This window comes from Lepisosteus platostomus, chromosome 8 (genome assembly GCF_059453375.1).
Source record: "Lepisosteus platostomus isolate fLepPlt1 chromosome 8, fLepPlt1.hap1, whole genome shotgun sequence".
Lineage (NCBI taxonomy): Eukaryota > Metazoa > Chordata > Actinopteri > Semionotiformes > Lepisosteidae > Lepisosteus > Lepisosteus platostomus.
The window spans coordinates 37625301-37646191 of NC_142618.1; the positions used below are offsets into that span (position 1 = coordinate 37625301).

The following is a 20891-nucleotide window of genomic DNA, read 5'->3' on the forward strand; positions in this document are numbered from 1 at the left end:
CGGACATGTGGGGAGGAGAATAGGATAATTTGGTCAGAACAGATGTATCTACCTGGTGGGCCAACACAGAGATACACAATTGCATGTACAGCAGCACCAGCAGCCATGGTTGCAGCAGACTATAATGTTAGGTTTGAGTAGGCTAGGCTGAAGTAATAGGTTTGCAGTCTGGATTATACTACTAAGATTGACTCGGGATCCCAAACATGGGGTGGGAGACTGTTCCATAAAGTAAGGGCCCTGTAACTAAAGGCTTTATCACCAACTGTTTTTTTATTAATGTGTGGAATATGAAGAAGACCTGCATTCTGTGATCTAAGCAGGTGACTTATACATTAATCAATTCCATTAGATAGACAGGTGCCTGACCTCTGAGAGCCTTATAAGTAAGTAGAAGGATTTTAAAGTCCACCCTGTTCCTGACAGGAAGCCAATGAAGAGAGCTAAGTATAGTCGTACTTTCTGCTCCTAGTAACAATTCTAGATGCTGCATTATGAATTCGCTGTAAGGTGTTGAAAGAGTGGTGGGTGCTCCCTGATAGTGTGGCATTGCAGTAGTCTAACCTGCTGTATACAAGAGCATGTATTTATTTCTCTGTGTCTTGATTTATTTTTAAATTCAACTCTAACTTCTGATCTGTATATGTCACGAGAGTCCAGAAGAAAGCTAACAATTCTGTAACACTGGTTTAATATTGTGTGCTGTATTTTGTCTTATGCAAGGGACACACATACTGTAGCACACTGTGTGGAGGAGACTGACATTCGTGGTCTGTGGGATTATGCCACGAAGCTATAATATATGGGTTTCCTGTGACTACTAAATGGGGTCAATCTGCAGCCTGCGTCGAGGCCATTGCAGGAGTCTTACACACTTTCTGTCTTTGCATTAAGAATGTGAGAAAGGATGCAAGTGAGGGGTGGCCCTTATGCTCATGTCCTGCTGCCTGTGTATATCACTGTACATGTAATATGCCAAGTGAAGTTGATCATGAAATCCCAATCCATGATTTTGTGTAGTCTTTCATTTGCCAGTGATTCTGTGTTCTTACTACGGCCCTCTAGTGTTATCTGTATCATCTGAAAATTTAACTAGTTTACTAATTCTGTCAGAATCTACATCATTTGTAAAGATCAGGAAGAGCAATGGGCCTGAAATGGATCCCTGCAGCAGAAAACTCTTATGCCAGATGGCATTGTAACTTATTCACATGAAGTTTATCTTTACAAAGATTTGATATCTGAAAAGTACAACTCCACCTAAACTGTGCCTATTCAGATTCATAAATATGTCATTGTCAATCCATTATTTTTTGCTTTTGTGTTTTCTTTGTCTTTGAGTCCCAGAGTGTGAAGTTGGGTAATGAGATCAAGGAAACACTGGATACTGATAAACATTTTACTTCTGTCATATTTTCCATTTTAATATATTTGCCATACATCATTGCTGTTTTTTCTTTCTTCCCTTATCTGTTTTTGTTTCCCTTTATCATACATTTTTTACTGTATTGTTTTTGACTATGTTTTATTTTCTTTTAATGGTATGATTTAGTATTACTTTTATCATCAATTTTGTTGTTATTTTTATTATAATATGTTATTTGTTGCCTGTGTTTTAGTAAAGATGATGTCTTCAGCTAATTAAAAAACTAAATATCATGCACAATGAAACTGCAGAGCCTTTCTGATTTATCCCCTGTCCACTGCAGAGATAAGAAACACATTAACACATTTATGAGAGGGTCTTATAACCAGAAGGCCTGCACAGGTTTTTAGGAGTCTCCATTTGCCCATGATAAGATACATGAAGAGCAGGTAAGAAAATTAACCCTAGCTTTATATTTGCATTCATTCTAATGCATTTCTTGCTTCTTATTGGGTATGATCAGAGCATCTATGAATAGAAAATAAAAATAATTAAATTTGAATGCCTTAATCAATATGGTGAAGAACTAATGTCTGCAGCCTGGCATAATTAAAATGAATGCTAACGGCACATGGCAATTTAGATTCTGACTGTGACATACTAAGCGTTACCTCTTTAAAATACTTGTTTGCACTAAGGATGATCTATCTTTGAGGGAGCTATTGTAAGGAATCCAAGTGGAGAAGTAAAAGGATCCTATGCAGACAAGAGAGAGAGTAGAGGCACAAACAGCACAGGTGTCCAATCCGAATCAACAGGCGAGTCTGTGGTCAAGAGCAAAGGTACTGTAAGTTCAAAAAGCTGAATGTGGTTGTACAAAAAAGGTTCTCAAAAAGGGGTGAGGTAGGAGTTCTCTAGGAGAGAAATCAATACTGAGTAGCGAGTAGCAAGTTTAGAGGGTTTAAATAGAGCTGAGTGCAGAACAGTACAGAGGGTGGTAATGGTTTAACAAGCAGCATCGCTTGTTGTGATTAGCTCGTTTGTGGGTTGATCTCTGATGACTGGCTGCCATGACAGCTGTGAATTAAGGGTAGCTTCAGCCTACATAAAGCCTTGACTCTAGATCCCACAGTCTTTTTAAATAATCTGTAAATAATATTTTGAGTGTTAATGTGTTAGTTTGTAAATATTTATTTGTATTCTAAGTTTGTCTCGTATTTGTTACACAAATATCACACTTCCAAAGAAATAAAGACATTACAGAGCCCACTTGGTCTGTTTTCATTCCTAACTATACAGTAGATGCCTTATCTGTTACAATATTTTAAATGGCTGCCAGGATTTTTGGGCAGCACACTTAACATCGTTGCCTTGCAGTGCTGGAGTCCTGGGTTCAAATTTGGGCCTGTGGTGCTATGCGTGTAGATTTTCTATGTTCTTCCTGTGTTCATGTGAGTTTCCTCCAGGTCCAGTTCCCTCCCACAGTCCAAAGACATACAGTATTGGTAGGTTAATTGGCTTCTGGAAAAACTGTCCCTAGTGTGAATGTGAGTGTCTGTGTCTGTGTGTGCGCTGCGATGGACTGTCTTCCTGTCCAGGGTGCATGCCGCTTTATGTCCATTGCTTGATAGGATAAGCTCAGGCTTCCCAGCAACATGGTAGTGGATAATGTGGTTAGAAAATGGATGGATGCATTTTGAGTTTTATATTATAAAACACCCCCTAATTATTTCTGTTTGTGCCCTAACGTATTACAATTGGTGTGTGAAATGATGTAGTTGTTAGTTATTTCACCCATGCCTTAATGTATTTAAATATGTGTATTGTTCATTTAATGACATTTTCATGCTATCATTTATTATTTTCATTGTTTGCCTTTCCTGCAGGGTAACCTACAATTCTTCTTTACACAAAAGGTTGTGGGAGTGTGGGACAAGATACCCAACTATGATTTTTAAGCTAAAACCTCTTGTTTGTAACATGTCTTATGTTCTTGAGCCAGGTATACCACCCTGTGCTACCTATCCTGACAAATACTTTGCGAAAGATTGTCTTATGATAATAATTGACTCATTGAAACTTAATTAAGACAATTCCTTCTCACATAGTTTGTGGTGAATTCAGGACGTGTTATGTTTATTCTTAAGAGTTACACCTTTATCCATCAGTTAAGTTAGAAGTTGAAGTTTCTTCCAAATTATTAGAAAATAAGCCTTAGAATAGGAAGTAATATTTATTGAAAATAAAATCTGACAGTAGCAATGGAGTAACTCCTGTAAACTGGACAGATTAAGCTGTTGTTTTCTAGTTTCTCAGAGTCATAACCCTCAGGTATGGGGTAGTGCTCCCAGATATGAGTTTCTAATAACAATTTGGTCTGCTCTGCCGTTGATGGTCACAGAAGAAAGCTGAGAACTGTCCATTTCAGAAGCTGTTTGCTCACTCCTTATATATTTATTTTCTGAACTGTGTCTCAATCCAGCTCCTTTATTTGTCTGTTCCTGCTCTCTAGCTGACAGTTCAGTATTGCCTGATTGGAAATTAAGAACATAAGAAGGGTTATAAATGAGAGGAGGCTGTTTGACCCATCTGGTTGTTAATAGAAAATTGATCCAATGATCTCATCCAGCTGATCCCTGAAGGAAGTCAAAATGACAAAGTTTCAACCATATTGTTGGAAAACTTGTTACATACTCCCACCACCCTTTGAGTGAAGTAGTCCCTCCTTTACTCAGTATTAAATGCACTTTCACATAGTTTCTACTTGTGTTTGTGTTTCACTATTCATATTGAAGTAGTCCAGTACATTGCATTGCCTTTGAATATTTTGAATACTGGTATCAGGTACTCTCATATTCTTTTCTATTCAAGACTAAAAGGTTCAGTTCTTTCAGTCAGTGTAGGACACTCACTTAAGTCCTGGAAAGTACCTCAGTGCTCTCTTCAGGACTGATTGTACAGCAGTAATATTTGTTTTGCAAGAAATATTTTTTTGTAGTGACCAATATTGCACAAAGTATTCTAAATGAGGCCCTAATTAGTGCATTGTACAATTTAACCATAACATTTAATATTAAATATGTAGCCTAACATTTTTCATAAATGCCTAACTTTGTCATGAGTAGCTTAAGCATTGGAAGCATAATGCATCTAGTATTTCTCATTTTTAGTTCTAGTTTGTTTTCACTACCTGCATGCAAAACCTGCTCTTGTCTACATTAAATGTCATCTGCCAGGTGTTTTGTTGTTACATCTTTTCTCGAGTCAATCTTTTTTTTCAAAACAGGAAGAGTTCAGAAAGAAAAAGTAGAGTTTTTTTCCTTGTTCATTATATTTTTTGCTTCTCTTAACAGCGGAGGTTCTTAATGCTGCTGGTGCACCTCAACTAGCCTCTCTATTTCGGCTTGCTGCTGCTTCATCCTCAGTGCTGTAGTGTCGTCATGCCCTGCTGCTTTGGTCCTTCACCTGCCCATAGTACACAGTTCCCAAGGTGCCTCAGTTCCCTCCTGGTTGCGGTAGTTTTCACTAAGCTTGGTCTTTCAGTTCCCATGATACTGGGTATCCTCTGGCTGTTAACTACAACAAAAAATAAAACAGGACAGGCAGCTCAGTGGCACATTGTAGCATTGCTGCTTCACAATGCTGGGGCCCTGGGTTCAATGCTGGAAATAGGGAAGCTAGCTATGCAGAGTTTGTATGTTCTTCTCATGTTCATGTGGGTTGCTTGCTGGGATTGTCTCTGGCTCCCCTGAGATCCTATTAGATAAAGAGGTTAGAAAGTAGGTGGCTGGATGGATAAACTCAGGACAAATAATGATCACACTCTTTACTGCAGTGCACTAGTGTGATCAGCAGCATGAGCCCATACATGGAAAATGTTTTTATTTCATTTACGCAAGGTTAAGTCTGTGACCCAATAAATTTTTAGAAACAAACTGAATTCTCTGTGTTCAATTTATCAGTTCACTCTTTGCTCTTCCTTAGCTGTCGAGTTGAAGAAAATTGCATTCTTTCCATCTGGGTGGAGGAAACAGGTGGTATCTGTGGAGCTGGTATCTGTACACAAGCAGCTGATGGAATTTAATCTTGCTCAGTGACTACCCTCCTTAACCTGTGTTCACTGCACAGATAAATGTGTAAATGGCAACTGGGGACCTTAGTACATGTCTGATTGTGTGCAAAATTGGACAGTGGAGATAAACTCAAACTGTGTTAAAGCACTTTTTTAAATGTGAAAAAGAAAGGTGGATACTGAAAGCAGTGTTCACCCCATAGCTCCTGGTATTTGTTAAAGACCATCAAGATGCTTGTTTTGAAATCAAACAAACATTTGTTTGACAGGTGGCAAAGTATGAATAGCTATGAGACTTGATTATTTTTTAAGAGTAGCAGGCTGGTTAAATCTTGCTCATAAATTCCACTATAAAGTGTCAAGAGAGCAAATGACTTGCATGTTAACTGTTCTTTTCTTTTTCCCCTGTGTTTATATTGTAAACAGGCAATACTAGTCAGTATTTCATTTCAGTGTTAATGCTTGCAAGATGAAGTCCTGCATTGTCTAAAGTTCCTTCTCTCTTTCATCATATCCATAGACAATGGGAGAAAACACTTCAGCCAAATTATCTATTGAACATGTGTGATACTGTAAATTTGAATTTCCTCTTCCTCCTAAAAATAAAACAACAATACATCCTTATCTTAAATCTAAACAAGTTCTAGATAGCTGAGGAGATTTCTTGTTTCACAGATTTAAATTACAGTAGCTTTGTAACTGTCAGCAAATCATTTCACATAACAGTGTATCATTGATACAGCTTCACTTCACTTAGAAATTACACCTTAATGATGACCATAGCTCATGAATTCTGATGACCAGTTCCAATTCTACTACCTCATTGCCCTCAGTGCTATGACAACACTGACTTTTCAGCTCGCTCTGCTCCTCTTCAGCCTCCTCTCAGTCTCTAGATCAGTGTAAGATCCCCGCCTGCTTTAAATCTTGCATTATTTACCAGAGAAGGACAAAATAGCTTGTATTCATGACTATAGGCCAGTATCTCTTAATCCATCATAATGAAGACTTTTGAAGCCATGATACTTTAACTAAAATTTATTGCAGATTGACATTTAGATCCTCTACAGTTTGCATAAAGGGCCAACAAGTCAGTTGATGCTGTTAACATGGGCTTTTACTATATTTTGCAACATCTGTAATCCTCAGGCATGCATGCAATAATTATTTTTGCAGATTTTAGTTCTGCTTTTAATACTATCACTCTAGAACACTTTTACAATAATTTGTTACAGTTCGATGTTCTGCTTTCCATCTGCCAGTGGAACCAAGAATGTGTGTTTTCCCTGTTACTCTATTCCTTGTACACCAGTGACTTTTCAGTCAAACTAATTCAGTTTGAGGATGACCCTGTAGGGTTCAGCACTAATCAGGATGAGACTACGTACAGGAGGGAGGTGAGTCGCTTGGTTCCATGGTCTGCTAACAACCACCTGGGGGTGAACACCCTTAAAACAGTGAACATGGTGGTTGATTTCCAGAAACATTCTCTGAAACCTGTTTCCCCTGGTAATCAATGATCTAGATGTGTGTGTGGTGGAGTCCTTTAAGTCTTTGGGAATGATGATCTCAAATACCCTTAAATGGGACATGAACATCCCCAGTATCACAAAGAAAGCACTGCAGAGAATGTACTTTTGGTGCCAACTGAAAAACCTTGGTGTCTCTCAACTAATTCTAATACAGTTTTACAGAGCCATGATTGAGAGTGTTTTGATCGTCTCTGTAACTGTTTGGCTTAGCAACATGTCTACCTGCTGATTTCAATTGAGAACAGAAAGTGCATTGAGATCATGTAAAAATGTTAAAAATATTTCTTACTGATTTATAAAATGAATGCTTTATTAAAAACATCTCAGATATGCGTGCGTGTCTTATAGTGTGTGCCAAGTGTGTTTTCAATGACATTCTGTATAATTTCACTTCCATGTGTTCAACACCTTGAGGCTGAAACTATTCTGTTATTGCCACTATCCCAGTCACGATTCAAATGGAAGAAGGGAAGAAAAGTTTAGTCAGACATGTGGCACAAGCATATAAAAGTAATTGAGCAAAGCTGTTGTCCAGGACATTGCACTGTAGATGAGGACCTTGTATTTGACCTTTTCCTGGTAGGGCTGATACAATGTAAAAAGCCATACAAAAATCAGCTCGGAAAGGACGTTTGTGCTCCCCCTGCTGGAGCTGATGAATTGCTGGTAGAAGATAAAGGTGTTAGTTTATCATTATGTTAAAGCAGTGTTTATTGTCAGAAATATAATGCCTCTTACATCAGAAAATTCCTATATTTTATATTGATTTTCATGCTTTCAAACCTTTTCTTCAATACTGTACATCCTTTTGTCTTTTCCAATAATGATTTTAATATGTTTTTCAAATTGTGTCTGCAGCAGGAATCAAGGAAGACACTTGTCTATCACAGAGCACATATGGACAGGGACAATTTAGATTAACTAAGACAGCATATTTTTACTTTAATTAAAATTTATAAATAATTCTAAACCTCAATTTTGTGTTAACCATTGATATAAGGAAGAGATTAGGTACTTTTTTCTAAACAAAGTAGATTGAACAAGTCATTCCTTAAAGGAACCATTAAGCCTCTCAAATGCATTGGTAAGCATGACTAAAAATGACACATGGTTATTAATAGCAAATGTTCTATAGGAATGACTTTTTGGAAAGCAGAATAAGACATCAGGTGATCAGTGGTGCTGTGAGAAATAACAAAGAAGGGAGTGACAGAGGGTTTAGATTAAGGAAACCAGCAAGCAGACAGCCGCTAAAGCACTGTGGATCAGTGAAGAAAACTACCCACTACAAGATGACTGGTTGCTCAGAACTAAACTTCAATGTGGACAGTGGGTATCTGGAGGGCCTGGTCAGAGGATTTAAGGCTGGAATCCTAAAACAGGCAGATTATCAGAACCTGGCTCAGTGTGAGACTCTAGAAGGTAAGAGAAAAGTCTAAAAACAAGGAACAGGCAGAAAAGATATAAGCATAAAGACAGTAATCTGTACCCAAGAGTCTCAGTTGATTAGGTGATAAAAAATGATTACAGTAGGTGATAAATGTAGTTGACTGCAATGGCAAAATCAGTTTGTGTCTTAATTGATGAAGAAGCTTGTTTGTGATGTGCCATATATGAAGCATTAGAAGTGGCAAAACTTATATGTGCATACATTATTCATAATTAATTGCTTTATTCCAAAAAGAGTATACGATTCAATCACTCACTCAAAATAATACATGACATTTTAAGAGCATTTAGTTTGTTTTTAAATGGATATTTGACTACAGAAAACCAATTGACATATGACATAAGATCATTCACAGGTATTTCAATGTTAGCTTACATTTGCACATTTATGTTCATCAATTACATGGTATTTGAAATATTTTTCTATTTCTTGGTTCAGAGTGCCAAAGTAAAACTAATTGTTCTTTGTCCAAGAGGAAAAAACATGGAATAGCTTTAAAAGTAACACTCTCAGTATGGAGAAAGAACCAAAATAATGAAAGCTTAAAGTTACTGCTTGAAATGACAGACAAATTAAAGAGATATATTTACAGAGGGAAAGAGGAACTTCCATTTTTATTAAGAAGCACAGTATGACTGCTTAGTCATGGGCTACAGTATGGTTTGTCTGAATGTTCACCATCAGATAGACTTTTCAATCTAGGGAAATATTAGAAACAGACAAGCCTTGCACAATTAACTCTTTCTATTGGATTAAAGGACAAAACAAGATTCCTTGCATTTTATAAAAGGATTTAGACAAGGAAAGAGAATGACCAATCTATTAAATGAATATTTCACACAGGTGTTTCCCAAGGAAAAACTGACAGGATGCTTCTGAGTTAAGACAAAATTCTGTCTTAAATAGTTCTCATATATTAAAAAACATTATCTGAATCAGCATATAAATCATGTACTATGTAAATTGCACTGGTTTTCCATGAAATAAAGGGTTGATTTTTAGGTTTTACCACATAAAAATAATTTTATTATATTAATCGTAATTGCTTTATTTGTATTCTTATTTTTATTGTTTATAGAAGCACTCAACACCTATTTCTGCCCACTATAGGAAGGAAACTAAGCAATGCCACTCATTAACTTAAGAGTCATTTATTACACAGCTAATATAAATGTACAGTAGCACACATTCATTGAAAAGCAAAACATTGAATCAATTGGAGACTAAGTCTGACTTTTACTGCAGGCATGGTTATGGACATGATTGTTAGAATTCATCTGAAGGATAATCTGTATGGCATTAGGATGGCAATGAACAGTTGACAAGGAAAAGGCAAGTCTTTGTTGCTTAAATTGTTATGAGTTCTTTGAACAGCCGACAGCAGTGATGGAACAAACCATTTGATTTAAAATAAAAGGAAAATTTTGAGGAAAGTTTGTTCATCATAAAGATATTATTTTTCAAATTTTATTAAGTATTGTAGGTATTTAAAGAAATGCATGTATTTGATTGAGAAGAGATAAGGGAATAATGGTCAACCGGATGATGTACAGTAAATAGTACCAGTGATCTGTACCACTGCTCTTTATAATTTATATCAACGAGCTAGATTCTGGTATAGTTAAGAAAAATAGTCGATTTGAAACATAATATCAAAAATAGGAGGATTACTCTTAAATTGTAAATTATGTCAAAAATGTACATGCAGTAGGGTAAGACCTTATTTACTGTGGATACTGTTTACTGAAGTGTGACAATACCGCCGTGAGTCACAAGAGGGTGTCAACGACAGCATAAACAATATAACTGTCTAATTGATTCGATGGAATTTACGAATTCCTCACGAGGAGTTCTCATTGATGTTCACGGATGTCTCCTTAAGTCTTATAAGAGCACCCTGGGTAGAAAGCCGTAATCATTTGCCAGACTCAAAGACAGAAAAAAAAACAACAAATTGCTTGGGACTAGTATTTTTTATTTTCTATGAAAAAATATTGGCTGAATTGGCAAAAGTGAACGCTACTACTATAGCTTTTCTGAGAAATAGTAAAGTCTTCAATCCTGTTATCGTTCGCTCGGAGTTTCGGTTTGCTTGCTTCTCTGTAAGTTAAAGGCAGCCGATATTGCTTTTTTTTAAAAAAAAATAAAGCTTTGAGTGAAACGAAATCCTCATATTTAACAAAAGTAGTTAGCTTGTCTGACGTCTGATTATGAAATAACGCTCGGTTGGGAGTAGTAGGGATGAGGGAGGGAGAATTATTTCTCTTGGAAGACTCGGGACTTGGACAACACCGACAAAATGAAATAAAGCCAGTTTAGGGAATAACTTGTCACAGTCACAACCGTTGTAAAAAAAACACAGCGCCTTTTACGGTTGGTTGCTGAAAAACGATTTTCATTATTTAGGTGCAATTGTAAAACACCGCCCAGCCAACTTATAAGTACTACGTCTACGTATTTTAATAACGCAGTTAATTAAATAATCAGACATACCATGCAAATGAGAGCTTGCACACTATGCAATTTGGAACAAACACTAGTAGACACTAGGTGGTCCAGGAAGTAAGTCTGACACCCTTTGTCTAAGATCAATGAAATGTACTGTACATCTCCCTCTAATTAAATAAATAGCTCCTCACTCCTGGTCCTGGAGAATCACAGGACTTGGATTTCATTCAAACTTGAGAGCTGTTGACTTAATCAACTTCCTTTAAAGTACTGCTGGGCTCTAGCTCTGCAGGACCATGGGAGGATCACAGAATTAGGGGGTTGTAAGTGATTATTTGGGTGTTGATTTTGGCATTTTCTTACCTGAAGAAAATAAGCTTTCAAGCTGTTTTTTGTTTTAGATTTGAAATCGCACCTGCAAAGCACAGACTACGGCAACTTTCTAGCCAGTGAAAGTGGTGAGCTGACTGTGTCTGTGATTGATGACAAGCTGAAGAAAAGGTTGCTGACAGAGTTTTGCCACCTCAGGTCACAATCCTTAGAACCGCTGTCCACCTTCCTCAGCTACATCACGTGAGTGTACCATTTAGCTGCTAGTTTCTTCCCATTCAACTGGTATATGGGAATTTCTAATCCTGCTGCCTTTGAAGAAAAAGAGATTGTAACATTGTACTTAAATCCACCTTAAACACAGGCATGTCAGTTTGCATCTTAATTGCAATAGACCAATGAACAGTTAAAATAGACCTGATCCTTTAGTGTGTTGCTATCTTGCCAGATAGTTACAGTTAATCATTTTTTTGTTCTCATTGGCTTTAGCTACAGTTATATGATCGACAACGTCATTCTGCTCATCACTGGCTCCCTGCGCCAGCGGTCAGTTTCAGAACTACTCCCAAAGTGCCATCCTCTGGGCCATTTTGAGCAGATGGAAGCAGTCAGCATTGCACAGAGCCCGGCTGAACTCTTCAATGCGATTTTGATTGACACCCCTTTAGGTAAAACCCGGGAGCCATTCCTGCAGTCCAATTCGTTGTCTTAAATTACACCTTCATTGAGACATGACAAACAATAGAATTGATAGTGTTGCAATTTTAATACAGTACAAAATCACTGAATTTCTCTTATTTGATAACAGTAAGAACTTGTTTCTTTCTTGGGTGATTTGTTTTCATTTCAGCTCAGTTTTTCCAAGACACTTTATCGGAGAATGACCTGGATGAAATGAATGCTGAGATTATCAGAAACAAACTGTATAAGGTATTGTACTTTATTCCTCCACTGTTGTTTTGTATAATGTTACAAATGGGTTACAAAAACAGAGAAATACCAGAAACAGACTGAGTTAAAGGTTAATTAATAGTTAAAATAATCATAACCTCCAAATTGTAAAGATTGTGTCAAGAAAACACCTGAGCAGTTGTTATAATTAGCGGCACCTGATTACCTTTGTTCTTTGGCACAGCTTTAGTGAAAAGAGTAATAAGGTAATAATTTCTTACACTTATATAGTGTCCGCTTGTTGTGGACAGGGTTTTGCCGTCTGTATCGGGTTCTGTAGTAGACCCTATGCGATGCGGTAAGAGCTGGAGGAGGCAGGAGATGGGAATACAAAGAGTGGCGTCCAAATCCAAGCAGGTCCAAAGGCAGGTCAGGGCACAGTCCATGAGTCCATTAGCAAGAGATCCATCCTGAGACGTGAAAAGGTTAAAATCCCCAGGAAGGGGGAAAACACGAACAGACAAAACATGGAGGTCCAAGGGTGACGGGGCGAGATCCTCCAGACCCTGGGCTCAGGAAGCAGGAGGTGTCGGGGATGAGGCTTATTGTATGCCCTCAGGAGACGGCTGTAGGGCACCCTGGTGCTAGGTGGGCCTCATGACTTCCTTACCCTAATGTTGAGCCCTGAGCCCTGGAGGAGCTAAGAATAAATAGGGGTAGACACAACAAGGCACACCTGGAACACATATAAATGATCACAGGGAACTATTTGATAGGAGTAAAATGGAGCGGCCTCTAGGGGAGGGATGTCAACCATTACAGCGCTTTTCTGGACTCTCCATTCAAAGAGCTTTACAGGTAGTGGGGACTCCCCTCCACCTCCAATGAACAGCCTACCTGGATGACGGCAGCCGTAGTGCACCAGTACACTCACCACACATCAGCTATCAGTGGGGAGGAGAACACGGTGATGAAGCCAATTCATAGATGGGGATTATTAGGAGGCCATGATTGGTAAAGGCCAATGGGAAATTTGGCCAGGATACCGGAGTAACACCACTACTCTTTTTAAGAAACGCCCAGGGATTTTTAATGACTATAGAGATTCAGGGGCATTAGGACCCACACAGACCGCAGGGTGAGTGCCCCCTGCTGGCCCCACTAACACCTCTTCCAGCAGCAACCTTAGTTTTTCCCAGGAGGTTTCCCATCCAGTACTGAACAAGCTCACACCTTCTGAGCTTCAGTGGGTTGTCAGTTGTGAGTTGCAGGGTGATATAGCTGCCGTCATATAAGGTACACATAGGTAAACAAATATTTATTAATAATGACACAACACATAAACATAAAACAATTAAACTATTTACAGACAAGACATCTTCAAAGGCCTACCCTAACCAATCAGAAAAACCCAAGACACCTACCAAGTATTGAAATCCTACAGTATATAACACCTAACAGGCCCCAAAATAGAGATAAATCTGCTTTCTGCACCTAATAGAATACAACCTACAGTAGGGTTAAATCACTTTCTATAAATCCAGATGCTACAAAGTGAATAGGAAATATACTTGTATCTCCCATTCATTCCCTATCTCATTTTTTATCTAGGGATTTGCTGTACTGAAACTTGTAGTTTCCTGAAAAAAATAGAATAGCAAGTTCTCTTAACAAGGTTCAAATACTTAAATCTGATCGAAACAAGGACCTTCATCCTATGTTGATGACTCTTAATTGTTTACTCAGAACGTAATTAACCAAGGTAAACCAGACTTTTCCTTTCCTCAGTGTGAATGAAGTAAACTCTTAATTTCCTTTCTTGCTTTGGAGCACCTGAGAACTACAAATGTTGACACTAGCTAGATGTTTGACTATTGTTTCAAGAAGCTTGATTCTTCAGACACCTCAGTTTCTTCAATAAGTAACAAATGTACTAGAGCACATCAAGAGTGGTCATTGATTGTTTCATTCAAAATTCAAAAACACAGTTTCACACAAAATTGAAGCGATTTTGGAGTCATACAAATTTCTGAAGTCCGAAATTCTGCCTATTATCTTCCTCCAGATGAAGCAGTATTATGGCTGATTCTGTCAGTTATTTAGTAAAGATCACCAGCTGAAAACTCTTAAAATTCAAATGAATTTCCACCTTTTGTGTTTTCCCTTTGTTGATATTTTTTTCATCAAAGGCTAATACTGTGGCAGAACAAATAGGTCAGTCAAAGAAATTGAATGCATTACCCATTGACTTGCAGAGCTCCCTGCTGTCACTGGGACCAGATGGACATCACGACTGCCAGACACACCAAAACCTTTGCAAATAGTCAAGCAACAACATAACACTTTGTAATGATGTTCTCTTTTGAAAGTCTTATTTAGAGTCATTCTACAAGTTCTGTAGAGAGGAAGGCGGGGCAACACAAGACATAATGTGTCCCATCCTAGAGGTAAGTTTAGAATCTGATATCAATCTTTCAGAATCTTCTGTCAGTTTTTCAGAATCTGATATCAATTAAGAGATAATAAATCCTTCATTTTTGGTAAAAGTTTGGTCCCAATTTTAGTGAACTCTCTTTTTAAAAACACCCAATTCACTGAGATGCAGGAGTTTAAACATGTATAGGAAACATGGAAACGGGAATGAATGTGCAGCTATAACAAGGCTTTCAGATGTTGATCATCACTCTTGAGTTTTGGGTTTGATACTGGCATTGGGCACCTTCTGTCTAGAGTCTGCCTATTCTCTATATGGCTGTGTGTGAGGCTTCTCTTTAGAGCTCTGGCTTCCTCTCCAGACAGACATGCTGAGTGAAGTAACTTTCATCTCTAAATTGCCTGTGTATGTTGTGTGCATGTTCTGGAATCCTGTCCAGGGTATCCTGTCTTGTACCCATTGTCTGCCAGACTAAGCTCCAGTTCACTGTGACCTTGCATTGGACAAAGTAGTTATTAAAAATTGATTGTTTTTTTTTGTGTGATGCAGTTATCTGCTCGCCAATGTGCAGCGCCATGCCAGAATTAAAAATATCAGACAGTATCATCTACAACCACAGTGTTAATTGTGAAACTGGGGGGAAATGAACAAATCAGCACCAACTATTTTATTTTACTTTTAGGTAGAGAGGGCAGCACAGTGCAGCGGTTGTGTGGTTGGTTGTGGGTTCTGGTCCCTGCTGCAGGTGCTGCTGTTGTATCTTGAGTGAGGTACTTTACCTCACTTGCCCCCATCTACCCAAGTGAATGTACATGGGAACCAGCATTGCTGGCGAGAAATCCATGAGATGGACCAGTATCCCATTAAAGGGCAGAGTCACAGGCTCTCTTAATGCCCCAGAAACCAGGATGAGCTCTGGCCTGATGAACTGCTCTGGTTTTGGACTTTTTAAAAAAACGTTTTATTGCATGAGTAAGAAGTAATTTAGACTTGTCAGAGCCATACTGGGAGCTATACAGTATGGTGAGTCAGTGGTACAGTTGGAGTTTCAGTAGGGCACTCCTGTACCTTGATCATTAGACTTTGCATCCTCCTGTCAGTGAGATATTTTAAATGGAAGGTCCTAATTGATGTTTCCCTTCTGTGTTCTACAACATTCATAGCTGAGGAGCAAGGCACAATGCTATCCAGTTTCTGCCAGGCAATTATGTTTTTTTAAGCTTGTAGCAAAATGGAAGTTGGAATACACTATAATAAGATCCAGTAATGCTCTCAACATGTGAGAAATAGGAGATCTTTTCTCTAGCACCCACAGTGAAGTGTTTGACAGCCATCAAGAACGTTGGATGTACCTCAGCTTTGGACTGTTGTTAAGTCTCTGTCAGTCTATGCCTTAAAATTCGTCTTTGTTAGCAAAGACAACTGCTATCATTATATAAAAACTTTTCTAAAAGAGATAAATAACTTCATTATTTCTTAATAGCCATTAAGTACTGGACTGAATTTTTCTTCTGTCTGCTTTTCAACACTAACCTTTTATTTTCCCATGTGATACCTCATCCAAGGTACTGTACCTTTAGATAGTTCTGGACAGATAGTTCTGTATGTTTGTTCCCCTCTTTTGCAGTTTGAAGCTGACCGGAGGGCTTTTATCATCACAGTGAATTCCTTTGGCACAGACCTCAGCCAGGATGAGAGGAGGAAGTTGTACCCATCCTGTGGGAAGCTCTATCCCCAGGGTCTCAGCATGCTGGCCAAAGCAGAGGACTACCAGCAAGTGAAAGCTGTGGCAGATTACTTTGTTGTGAGCTCTTTTTTCCCAAAGGCTTTTTTTGCAAAACTTTAATGATTAAAGTATAATCTTTATGTTAAAGATACAGTTGTCTGGAGAGAAGAGCAACCAAACTGAAGTTACCCAATCTACAACTTACTTCATGACACTTCCTGTAGCTTTTTATTTCAGCCATTTGTTTCTTTTGTAAAAGGCAGCTCAATAATACTTTATTGTGCCATGCAGCCCAATTGAGAAACAGCTGAAGTTATCAATATTTTCCTGCCTTTTACCTGTTCTGCTGCACTGTACAGGCAGTGCAATTATCACATTTTGTTTCTGTTTAGGGTTGGCACAGTGGCGCAGCAGTTAGCATTGCTGTCTCATAGATCCCCACATTGTGCTGAACTTGATTATTTCCTGCAGCACCTTCTGTGTGGTGTTTGCATGTTCTCCCTGTATTCTTGTGGGTCATTTTTGGTTTTCTCCTACCACTCACACTCATGCTGCATAGGTTTTATTGGCTGTTCTAAATTGTCCCTTTGTCTGTGGCCCTGCGATGCACTACCATTTGCTGTGCAGGATAAGATGGGTTTTCAATCTAGTGCTATTCCCAGTGCTTCTGAACACGCTTCTGGTTGCCTTGAGCTTCACCAGGACCAAGAGCTGTCTTATAATAAATAAATTTTTGCATGCTCCTGCTCAGTCTACAGTACTTACAATGTTATCTGGTTATTGTAAAAAATTATGTTGAAAGAGGAGATGTCTTCAGAAGAAAATGAGTGCTACTAGGAGTCCTTAGCAGATGTCTCCAAGGTGCAATACTTACTTTCTTTCTCTGGCCATAAATCCTGACTAATTTGAATTGGGAGAACATCTTCTTAACATAGCAAACAATCTGGGCAAAAAGAATAATAGGTTTACTCATATTGTTTCACTGTACTGTTTTTGCCTTTATCAGGAAAAAAAGAGTAATAGAATCTTACAAAATACCTTAATATTACATACAAGAGCATTTTTGCATTCTTGCAATCTGTAGGAGTCAGCAAAAGGTATGAAAATGTTTTAACATAAATGATCCAAGTGGCTCATAATGAATATTTACTTTCATTTAGTCCAAAGCATGAAAACATGTGAATAATTTTGTAACAGCAAAATCTATATGTTATTGATACAACATACCTTGAAGGAAATCCATTAATTCTCACTTTGTTACAGCAAAGCTTTAGAGTTTTGCCAAAACATTTAGCATGAGCTGACCATGTTGAGGAAAGGAATTGATAGTAATGTCATTAAAACAAGTTACCACAGATGTGGAAGGAGAGTAAAAGTAGCAGAAAATAGCCATTTTCTCTGATTAATTTAAGATTATCTCTACTTGGATTAACACAGGAATATAAACTGATTTTTGAGGGATCCGAGCCAGGTTCTATTGAGAAGACACTAGAGGACAAGTTCTTTGTGCATGAAGTAAGTCTATATTTACGTTGAAATCTCTTCATTTGGTAGAAGCTTTTATCCAAAGCAATTTACAGTTTCATCTGGTCAAGGGTGCATGTACTGTAACAGGGGCATACTGTAAAACAACCACAGAAAATACTAACCTAGCACTAATTAAGTACTAGAATGTTTCAGTGTTGCTTCACAAGTGGGAAGAAGTATCATAAGAGCATAGTCCGTTAGTGACGGTAAGTCACAGGAATGAGCTACACCATTTATACATATGGTACACTGCATTACATTCCTATGTTCTTCAATGAAATCTAGTTAGGAATCCATCATTAAAATAATACATGAATACATGGTATATAAATACACAAATCTATTTAGATTTAACAGTAAAGAGAGTTATTCTATTTCATGAAATGGTGGTTTGAGGGAAAATAATGCTGCTGAGCTAAGCTAAGTTAGCAAGTTGTCAAAGAGAAGGAAGCTGTGGTAGTTCTGTGAGTAAAATGTTCCCTTAAAGTGACAGTACTAGAGTGGTGCCAGGAAATATGACACAATCTGAAATATTGACCTCTAAATACCTCTTTTTTGCAATTGGTGAAAACCTACACCCTGCAAAATTTCATTGTAATAACGCTGGAAGTAGAGGTACCTCATCAGCCTTTAACTTACTATTTTTCATGAAATGTGCCTTTCTGTTCTCTGTTGCAAATGTTCACATGATTGCATATAGAAAGTGCACACAGTACCTTTCATATCCTTGGCTACAATGTAGAGATAAGTTATTACAAGGACGAGATACTATAAGGGCTCTTCATCTAGGTTCTCCATACCTGTAGCTGCTTCTTCCCACAAGTTCCTGGAAATGCTCTGATGGGTAGTGCTGATCTAATAATTATTAGGACACTAATAATTATATTAGTTATATAATTATATATAGTTAAATCTGATACTCTGGTTTCTTTCAATAAGCAACTAGAAGAGATCCTTGGATCAATTATCTATTAATTACCAGATGGACTAGATGGGCAAAATGGCCAATGGCCTCCTCTAATAATATAATAAAGGCTTTACCACAGCCCTGGGTCTCTTGGCTTTCTTTATGATGATCCTGAGATCTGGCTTCAATTTAGGAATGCTGAAGCTGCCTAGAAAATTGCCAAGTGGATTGAATATGATCAGTGACTCTGTGCTGTGAGCTGTAGCTCTGATCCATGAGTTTTAATGACTACTCCTTTGTGTCAGGAGATCTGGTACAACACTGAGGACTTATTCATGATTCAGATCAGATATCTGGAGCTAAACGATTAAAGAAAACAAATGACTTATGTTTGGATTTCTAATGAGATCTATGGTAAACGCAAAGTCTAATGAAACAGAATCCCGTTGATTTGATTTAAATATATTTCTATCCCATTAATTTTAGCACTGATTTCTTACAAAAGACTGCTTCCTAATACTGCAAAAGAAATAAGAACCTTCAACCTGCTTTTAGTGAGTTTAAATGACCATTTTGAAAGATGTAGCCTATGTGATATTTTTTGTGGTTTTCTGGAGATAATTTTTTTTTTACTGATGATGAACAAAGCCTCATAAAAGAGAAAAAGTTAAATGTGAGTGACTTGCAGATAAAAACTGTATTAAACAGCAGCTGTAAAAGCTCTTTTAAAAGTGTACAAATAGAGACCTGATTTTGAAGGTAAGATGCAGAATTCAGTTAAGACTGGCACATTGTAACTGGTTGTAACAACTGAGGTAATATTGTGACAGAGTGAAGAAAGTTGTAGTTCTCTGTTTAACCATGTGATGTGCTTTTAATGCCTGTCTTCTTTAGGCAATCACATGATGTGCTTTTAATTCCTGTCTCCTTTAGGTAAAGTTGAATACGCTGGCTTTCTTGAACCAGTTCCACTTTGGGGTGTTCTACGCTTACGTGAAGTTGAAAGAACAAGAACACAGGAACATCGTGTGGATTGCAGAATGCATTGCACAGAGACAGAAAAGCAAGATTCACAACTACATCCCCATTTTCTAAATTAAGAAACAGGACAGAAAGGCAACCAATAGCTTAGCAATTGTGTATTAACCTACAGACATCAATATATTTAATTTGTCTTTCACTGTGAACTTAATAACACACTTTCAGAACAAGGATATGCAAAATGCAGCGCATATTTTGTAGATGGACATAATACATATACAATACAAATAGTGTGTTTAGAATGTCCTTTTCATTTATTCCACTTTTTATTTCATAGACAACTTTAAACTTTCAATTGTGTGTGGAGAAGCTGGATGCAAATTCTGTGAATGCTTTTACTGTCCATTTAAATTTTTGCTGTACATCCAAAAATACGTGTTGGAGCTATCTTAATGGAACATAATATAAAATACCCGAGACATTCATTTTAATAAATGAACCGAGTTCATCACAAACTCTGTTACACTGTAGTAGTGTTACACTGTAGAAAAACATGGAAGACTCATGTGTGGAGTGTTGCATGTCTGTCCCATGTTTTTTTAGGCTGTTATTTATCCTGAGCTGGGCTGGATTCTGTCACTGTGGGGAAAAAATGCATTATTATGTATAAAAACCATTTTATTTACAGTACTTAGTACTTACTGTTGCACTGAGGTTGTGTTGAAAAGCAAAGAGCACACATCTAAAAAAGGGGTGTAGCTTTTCTAGGCCTGGGCACATCTGGGCCTTATGATTCACCATACAGGGCCTGGTCTGTCTCATAGCCTCCACATAGCCTATTTACACCTTCTGTGAGACACCTGCCTTTCTGTCAACTAGAAGACCATGAATCCTGATACAAAACCCTTCCACAGTGACTGTCTTTCAGTGTCAGCACTGGTCCAGTGGTGTACTGTTTCAGCCAGCCTGTACCTATCTGCCTGTTTCCCGGCAGCCCCATTCCTGTCAGTCCATACCATCTGCCTGTTTCCCAGCAGCCCCGCTCCTGTCAGCCTGTCATCTGCATCCCCAATTCTGTGGTCTTTTCCAACTGGCCTCACTTCTTTCAAACCTCAGCGCTTTCTCCAACGTAGTCCTACACTTGGATCTCAGCATGACATAACAACAACAGCATAAAACCAATGTCCCGGTATGGTACCACGTTATGACAGATTGGCCATTAAATAT

The 20891-nt window shown here is 38.0% G+C and overlaps 1 protein-coding gene across 2 annotated transcripts; it reads left to right on the forward strand.

Annotated features, from left to right (window-relative positions):
* The first annotated feature begins 8183 nt into the window (after positions 1-8183).
* Positions 8184-20179, forward strand: LOC148657276 (V-type proton ATPase subunit d 2-like). Of its 2 annotated transcripts, XM_088643319.1 has the most exons (8): positions 8185-8392; positions 11270-11441; positions 11688-11866; positions 12049-12128; positions 14459-14536; positions 16151-16327; positions 17687-17764; positions 19617-20179. In XM_088643319.1, the coding sequence occupies exons 1-8, from the start codon at positions 8263-8265 to the stop codon at positions 19776-19778; spliced, it is 1056 nt and encodes a 351-aa protein (XP_088499445.1). In that variant the 5' UTR covers positions 8185-8262; the 3' UTR covers positions 19779-20179. The 2 variants fall into 2 exon arrangements, with proteins under 2 accessions (XP_088499446.1, XP_088499445.1); XM_088643320.1 differs by lacking the exon at positions 14459-14536 and having other exon boundaries at positions 8184-8392.
* Positions 20180-20891: the final 712 nt, after the last annotated feature.